General features: G+C 39.4%; 1 protein-coding gene across 1 annotated transcript; it reads right to left on the bottom strand.

Moving 5' to 3' along the window:
• Positions 1 to 423: 423 nt before the first annotated feature.
• Positions 424 to 2,459, bottom strand: LOC105225300 (uncharacterized). The gene has a single exon (XM_029549789.2). The coding sequence runs from the start codon at positions 2,177 to 2,179 to the stop codon at positions 746 to 748; it is 1,434 nt and encodes a 477-aa protein (XP_029405649.2). The 5' UTR covers positions 2,180 to 2,459; the 3' UTR covers positions 424 to 745.
• Between the last annotated feature and the right edge of the window lie 6,248 nt (positions 2,460 to 8,707).

The following is an 8,707-nucleotide window of genomic DNA, read 5'->3' as shown; positions in this document are numbered from 1 at the left end:
CAACCCGTTCACATTCTACTGATAACGGGGCTAGATTACCATTCGTGGCTAGTTCGTCAGCTCTAGAGTTATATACTTGTGATTCCGCTATGGTGTTGCACCCTTACCAGTCTTACTACAAAATGACACGTGGCTGTTGTTAACGTTTTTAAAAAATCACACAACAACCAAACCATTTTAAAAATAGGACAAGTAATTTTTAAAATCAAGATATTTTGTGTTCTACTACCTTTAGACTTTTTTTTTAGAAATATTTTCGTAAATTTCTGGCGTTAAACTTGTCCAAATATCTTAATTATTCAGCTTATATACGAAGAAGCAATTATTGTGCTTCGTAAACTATTACGGTTCAAAAGCTCAGCTCATTTTTTTCCCTAAATATCCATGATCCGTAAAATGTAAATACTTTTTTCAACATCGCTAATGATTTATTGGTTAACACTGAGTGCATTATTTTATATATAACTAGGTATGTTCGAATATAATATTTTTTACAATGATTTAATTTCAAAGCATTTTACAATCATTCAACATTATGTATGACTAGGTGTGCACCCTTATAATTACTTAAACTTAGTGTTATTTTCTAAATATTTTACAAGTTTCAAATTGCGCTACAAAGCTAAATGACTGCAAATATAATCGTGCATTAAATTAATATCACAAATGGGCCGAATTAGCCGACCAAAAATAAAGTATATGTAGATGTTTAACAAAATTAAAAATATCCGAAAAAATGCTTCGATCATTTGTTCATACTTGGGATACGCGACGCTTGATGGCGACCATTCCCGCTACCGGCTAAATCGTTCAGCCTTTCTGTGCCTTCGCCTACGGCAGCACCATTTGGTGTCACCTGGTCACTCTCCTTGTCTTGGTGAGCGGTCATATGACGTGTAAGGTGATGACGTTCCCGGAATGTCTCCTGGCAAACGGGACAACGCAACTTCTCCTCACGCTTACGTCGATTCGGATCGCAGGCAACTTCACTTTTATGATGGGAACGCATGTGATAGACGAGATCGCTCGTCATGCGAAAGCTTATGTTACATTTGGCGCAAACATTTTGCGCAGTCAAGGAGAACGTCGAAGCCAATGTGGGTGGTATTAGCGTTGTGAGTATGGCGGCTGCCGCGGGACTCTGTGCGATGCGTGGCATCTCCGGTGGTCCTACAGCGGCGAATGGATGTGCAGCCGCGTTGGGAAACGGAAACGCTGGGTAGCCGTGAAGAAATTCTGGGTTGTGGTTGCCATTTGTTGTGTGTGGTCCGGCAGGATTACTGGCGGCAAGTGCGGCGGCTGCAGTGGGATTAAGAGGGCTACGGTAAAGCAATTGCTGCTTGAGACGCTGTGCCTGCAGCATCTGTATGTGATTGACAGACTGAAATGTGCCATTGAATTGATACTCTGGTCGAAAGTTTTGGTAGATGATATTCGGATTGAGGCATGGCGTTGTATTGCCACTGCTGCTGCCATTCGAGAGACTGCCATTGCCGCCACTATTTGTGCGTGGAGGCGTCGTGGGTATAGGTGGACTTATCGATGAGCAGCTCAATTGATCGGGACTTAGCGGGGGCGCCGGCTGAACAGGTGACTCTAAACGCATTGAGCAGACTTTGGTAAAGGCGCTCTTCAAAGGCACACACTCGGGCGATTCGCTACCAACAGGTATGACCAAGGTAGGGTCATCATAGACGCGTGGTGAGCGTATGGTGATTTGTGGATAGCGACGAGCTTCTTGCATATTGAAAACCGTTTCTAACGGATTTATTTGTGACTGCTGTGTATGCTGTGGCTGTGTCTGTGGGTTCTGTGGTGGCGAATGCTGTGTGGTGCGTGGCGATAAATCTGTCGGATATTGTAGGCGTTCAGTGCATTCCGAAAGTCGTGCATGCTTTTCGTTTTGCTTCTGCTTGAAGCGCTCGTCGGGCATCATTAGAAAAGCAACATCGAATGAACGCTTTAAAGTTGTCTTTCCATTTCCCAGTTTTGTTGTTGCGCCAGTGGGAGAAACTTGTATCTCATTGTTGCTGCTGTTGTGACTTGAAAGCGGACTTAAGGACTCATTTGGTGGCGTCGTAGAGACACACAAGTCGGCTCGTTGTGGTGACGGCAATGGCGTTGTGCCTTGCTGTTGCTGGTGGCTTAGGTGTTGATTATTTTCCATGATCATGTTCATCAGTTTTCGTAACACACACACACTCACACACTATAAATGATGCACTCTATGATCAAGTGTCTTTATAAAATGTTCAGGATTTCTTCATAAATTATTATTTAAATGAAGTTTTTAATTTTGCACTGTTTTTGCACTGTTTTCACACACTTTCTATGAATTTGTTATTCCACTTTGTTTGGGTTGCGTTTTCTTGGTACAACACGCCGTTTTCGAAATCCAACAGCAGACTGGTGCTTCGCAACAATCTGTTCCCGCTTAAGTAGCAAACCAGCAGCAGTGGGTCCAACTGAAGTCTAAGCAGCCACGCAAATACAAAACGCCACCCCATGAGCATCCAGTTGGACTTTCATCTGCTCATATTGTTGCATTCAAAACGCCTGACACTCGCGCATCTGTGCAAATTCTACTTGAAGTGCACCACCACCACCAACCTGATCACCCTCTACATATGTACATACATATGTTTGTGTATGTGTGCATTTACAGGAACATTTTTGCAATACGGTCATCAGCACACCCTTATGTCGAGCACTTTCTTTATGGCATCGAAGCCAAGCCACATTTAACGCTCTCAGAGACTGTTGCTTACCAACTTTTTGCTTACATTTGTATGCATTGCCTCCTTGTTTTGCTTCTTCGAAAGCGTTCCATCTGTTTTCGAAGTTGCTAGCATATTCTCCGATTTTACGATTTCGGGAGAGTAAAAAATTTGAGAGCATCGCTGCCTTCAGCTGGTTGGCTGACGCCCATAACTATTTACTCCAAGTATACTGCTGTTAGTATGTTTGTGTATATGCTTGTAAATGATACATGTAAGTAACTGGAGTGAAAAAATAATTCACTTATCGGGTTTAACAATAGGTGCTAACTTCCGACATTTTAATCGGTAAAATTTTACATTCGTTAAGTACTTGTTCGTCGATACTGACATAATGCAATATTTGGTGAACAGTCGACTGAACAATAATACAAATACTAATGATAGTCGTTTATCCAAGATATTCATGACGTAATTACTGAGGAGATCCTATGATTGCAAGTCACACAATGAGCGACTGTGTGATATGTAGTCCGAGTAAAAAAGTCGGTCTTGAGACTTTTGGAAAGGTATAAAATGGGTATTTTCTGTCCTACAGCTATCATATTAAAATGTGATCCATTTCAAGGTTTCTTACTTTTTTTATGAAAACACACAGAAACTTCAAATTCAACGGCTTAAATTCATTCGAAAGAATTCTAAATCCGAAGCGAGATTGCCCGCATATACTTAACATATCCCCACAGTACAAAGACCAATGGTGTGATATCACTCGATGGACCCACAGCGTGAAATTATCTGTTTACCAAAGTGTTCCCTCAATAAGTCCATCGATCTGTGGAAAGTTCTTGTTGAAACCAAACGTCTGCAAATGATTCTACCGACCCACAAACCACACCAAACCGTTGGAACTTGTTTTTTTTCTGGATGAATTGGAAGTTCTTAAATTTCTTCAGATTGCTCTTCGTCCTAAATACGTCAGTTTTGCTTGTTTACATACACATTGAGCCATTAATGGCCCTTATCGCTAAACAATATTTGACTCGAAAACTTTGGATCTGGAACTTTTTAAGAACTCACAGAGCGAGGCGATGACAGATTGAGCCGTTTCAATTCCTAAACAAACTGTATTTTGTACGCTTTCAATTCAAGATCTCGATGTGAAATGCGCCAAGTCGTTCGAAACGTCAGGCCGAGTTGCTGCGAACGGCGTCAAATCGACACTCCATGGCCTTCGTGAACACTCTCAGCTATGGCTACTATATATTTTCTTCACTGCGTGTTAGAGGCGATCTATTCGGCCGAATATTATCAAATAATGAATGCTCCGTCCGAAGTTGAGTGACGGTTGTTGCGAATAGTACACTCAGTAGGTAGATTATGTTGACCAAAAGGTTGAGTGAGGCGCGCGAAACACATTTTTTACTGAACGTGAATTTTCATAATAAAGTTGAACGATTTGTCGTTGTTTCGGCGTAAGTCTTTGCATGATGAAACAATACTGAACTAAAATTACATGACAGCTTGACACGACTCGTGATCTGTCAAAAAAATGCTGTTGAAAAAAGTACTTCTATTTTGATCACCCGTTATATAAACGTTTGGTTTTAAATAATAATACACAGCATTGTAAAATTAAAGTCAAGATTCGGAAATCATTTTAGTACACTTTTTGAAAGTTGTGGGGTTAATATCTGCAGTGATAGTAATGGAGAGTGAGTATTAAGAAACGAGCAACTACCAGTATACCCTAAATAGAACTTGCCGCATCCAGAGTAGACATTGGAGACTCTATAAGTATATATAAAAGTGATCCGTGTGACGAGTATAGTGCGAATTAGTATTTCAGTTTTCGTTTCAAGAATAATTTGAACGGACAACTCAGAAACTATGACGTTGAAATTCTCAGATCGGTACAATCGACTAATGGAAATGAAAGTGAGGGTGGTACATCTACACTAAAGGGACTTAATACGTGATCAATTTAGGAATGGTTTGTGAAATCGTTAAACGAGGAAGGATTTTGTTCATTTACATTTGTAAATAATTTCCGAAACTTGAAAAAGTTGAAAGATGCAATATTTTTTCTTCAAATACGGCAATTCATAGAACATATGGATTTTTATCAAAGTTATGACAGTTCCGGAAAGCTAAGCTTCGCTTTACATACATAGTTTAGTGTTGATATTTAAAACTTTTTAGATAACCTTAAAGCGACAAATTATGAAGAAATTGTAAAAGCTATGCTGACAAAATTTTAAATTCCAGGAGCAAATATGAGTATCAAGTAAGACTATCGTCGCAAATGGATAGTTTCGGCAAAGGATAATTATGAGTTATAGTGGGAAAGTGGGAGAGCGTTACCAAGAATACCTAAAAAAGATGAAAGAAAGTTTTCAAGGTGATTGAGATCGACTCATGATGGAAGATTAATTCTGGTCCTTAAAAAAAATTGCCAACTCTAAAGTTGTAAAATGAGCTTATATGGCATATTAGACGAAATATTAATATTTGCGATTTAAATTGTCCTAAGGTGTTACATTTGCAAGGCATAACTCAAGCAAACGTTTTTTCACCATGCTCAAACGAAATCTCCTTAATTTAAAATTAATCTCTTTATTAAGTTACATGGTTTTCTTCGGGTAAAGAGAAATTCTGAAATTTTTGGAAAAAAAATATATTTTTAATTCGGCCATTGCAACGCCATTTCCGGTGACCTTTTGGAGGAAAAAAAAATGAAAATTTCGTGACATTTTTTTTTCAAATAGTTGTAATCGAAAAAAACCTTCGTTCAAGCCTTTAAGAATTGTATCTCAGAGACCTGTGTAAAAATTCATGAAGATCTGTTAAGTAGTTCTCGAGAAAACTTGACTTAAAAAACAGAAAATAGAAAAAAAGCTACTTGTAGAATCTTCAACAAGGGTAGAAAGGATTAAAAGTCGTCACCTAGTCAAAATTCACTCAACAACCTCCATATTGGTATACTTGGTCTTACCAACTTCATCTCTCTGTTCTTATATTCGATAGATATACATATATAAATATACATATATAAAAACAGTACTACTTTCAAATCGAGCAAGTCCAACAGTAGCCCCCGCTTAAGTACTACATAGGTATTCAAAGGTACAATAATGGTAAATACATACATACATAAGCTAAAGCATACGGACGAATAAAAAATCATGCCCCAGCATCAGCTTACAATGGGCCAACTGGACTTTCACACAACCATCTACATAGCATATCATATTTACTTAACTGCATATGTAGCCATATATACATACATATTAATACATTTTGTCAGAGTGTTTGCTCTCACTTCAATGGGCGGAGTTACAGGCTTACTCGTATATAATATATCACAAGCATACGTGCTTACTACCATGCCACAAGGCTCTCTCACTTTCTCTCTCCCGCTTACTCGCATTGTCATGCTCTTTTTCGAAGTTCATAGCGCGTTCGAACGCCTGTCGGTAGGTTATGCTTGTGGCTCTCCAAGGCAATGCGGTGTCCTTATTGCAAGTGTTTACGAACAGGTTGTTTTTGTCGATTTTTTCGTTGCATGCAGCTCGTATTCGGGCACTGCTTGCCGTTGCGCTGGTGGTGGTGGTAGTGTTGTGACAGATGTTGTTGTTTTTCTTGCGCGCTTGTATTTGTATGTGTGCGCAATTGTTGCTGGATTATCGCATTCATAACGCAGCGCTGTCCCTTCAACTCAACTGCTGCCACCGCCCAGCAGCAGGAGACCATCTTCGTTATGGCGCTGCCGTATAGAACTGTTGCAGCACACATATGCAAGCAAAGCGTAGGCGTTATTATACACATACATGTATGTATATAAAAAACGGGTAACATCCTGTCTGTGTTGAATGGTAAAAGCTTTTCGTTGGCGTCTCTCGGCTCTTGGCCAGCTTGGCCGCCAGTTGCTGTCTGCTTTGTGGGGCGGTCAGCATTGTTGTACATGTGAAATTTATGTGGCGGCGCATCCTGCTGCCGTTGGTCGCTCGCTCGCTCTGCGCCAGTGTTTTTTGTATCGAGTTGGCGTTGTATCATGCGGACAGGATGTGCTTTCTGCTTTCTGCTTCCAGGTTGTGCGAAATATGTGCGAATTTTATTATGTGAACGTTATGCTTATGTGTCCAGCGCGCGTCCGACCATTTGCCAGTTTATTATGTGTGTATGTTTGTGCGCATATTCACGTGCACAATGCACGTGTGTGTGTGTGTGTGGGTGTGTGCGTGTCCGGATGCCATTGCACATTTTATTCAAATTACTTGCCATTGTCCTTTTCCACTGGCCACCGCTGGTGGATTTGGTTTTGAATATTTTTCCCATTTGTTTGTAGTTTTTGCTCATATTTTTTATGATTTTAATTTTCGCATATTTTCAGGTGCTAATTGCTCGCTTGGCCATATGAAATTAAAATAAAATTTATTATTACAACTTGCGTGTGGTCACAGTTTACATTTGTCTGCCACTATTGTTATCGTTGTTCGCGGCGCGTTTTCGTGTTGTTGCGTATTTTTTCAGCAGAATTCAACTTTCATACGCGCTTTCGCGGATGCAGCCACACACAGACGCATGTATCTACATATGCGCGCAATAATTTAATGTTAAACACATGATTGCTTTCGACAATCGCTTTAAAGAAAAATATTGTTTAGCTTACCAAATTTAAGCAGGTATTAATCCACTATATGTGTGTAGGTAATTAATATATTGAATTGAAAATTTCGCATAAATAATATTTTCAAAGCTAATTTTAGTTGATTACTATGCTTACTATTATCCTGCATAGCGAAAATTACATATAACGGGTGATTTTTTTGAGGTTAGGATTTTCATGCATTAGTATTTGACAGATCACGTGGGATTTCAGACATGGTGTCAAAGAGAAAGATGCTCAGTATGCTTTGACATTTCATCATGAATAGACTTACTAACGAGCAACGCTTGCAAATCATTGAATTTTATTACCAAAATCAGTGTTCGGTTCGAAATGTGTTTATCGACAAATTTTGTTCAGCGATGAGGCTCATTTCTGGTTGAATGGCTACGTAAATAAGCAAAATTGCCGCATTTGGGGTGAAGAGCAACCAGAAGCCGTTCAAGAACTGCCCATGCATCCCGAAAAATGCACTGTTTGGTGTGGTTTGTACGCTGGTGGAATCATTGGACCGTATTTTTTCAAAGATGCTGTTGGACGCAACGTTACGGTGAATGGCGATCGCTATCGTTCGATGCTAACAAACTTTTTGTTGCCAAAAATGGAAGAACTGAACTTGGTTGACATGTGGTTTCAACAAGATGGCGCTACATGCCACACAGCTCGCGATTCTATGGCCATTTTGAGGGAAAACTTCGGGCAACAATTCATCTCAAGAAATGGACCCGTAAGTTGGCCACCAAGATCATGCGATTTAACGCCTTTAGACTATTTTTTGTGGGGCTACGTCAAGTCTAAAGTCTACAGAAATAAGCCAGCAACTATTCCAGCTTTGGAAGACAACATTTCCGAAGAAATTCGGGCTATTCCGGCCGAAATGCTCGAAAAAGTTGCCCAAAATTGGACTTTCCGAATGGACCACCTAAGACGCAGCCGCGGTCAACATTTAAATGAAATTATCTTCAAAAAGTAAATGTCATGAACCAATCTAACGTTTCAAATAAAGAACCGATGAGATTTTGCAAATTTTATGCGTTTTTTTTAAAAAAAAAGTTATCAAGCTCTTAAAAAATCACCCTATACAAGTATACTCATTAAGTAAAACAAAAAGTTCCGTCCGTTAATTACTTATGTGACTCTGCTCCAGGTGTCATGAAGAAAGTCAAAGTTTTTTGTGGTTTTTAATTGAAAATTTTCAGGAAAATATTGGTATTCGATACTAAAACGCGATTTACTTTAATTAATATTTGTCCGAAATAGTTATTACAAAAACAAGCTAATTATGCGATAAGTTAGGTTGACAAATATCTCCCTTCCACTT

The sequence above is a fragment of the Bactrocera dorsalis genome, chromosome 5 (assembly GCF_023373825.1).
Source record: "Bactrocera dorsalis isolate Fly_Bdor chromosome 5, ASM2337382v1, whole genome shotgun sequence".
Taxonomy (NCBI): Eukaryota; Metazoa; Arthropoda; class Insecta; order Diptera; family Tephritidae; genus Bactrocera; species Bactrocera dorsalis.
The sequence above is the reverse complement of the archived record's forward strand: the minus strand, read 5'-3'. Positions and strand labels throughout refer to the sequence as shown.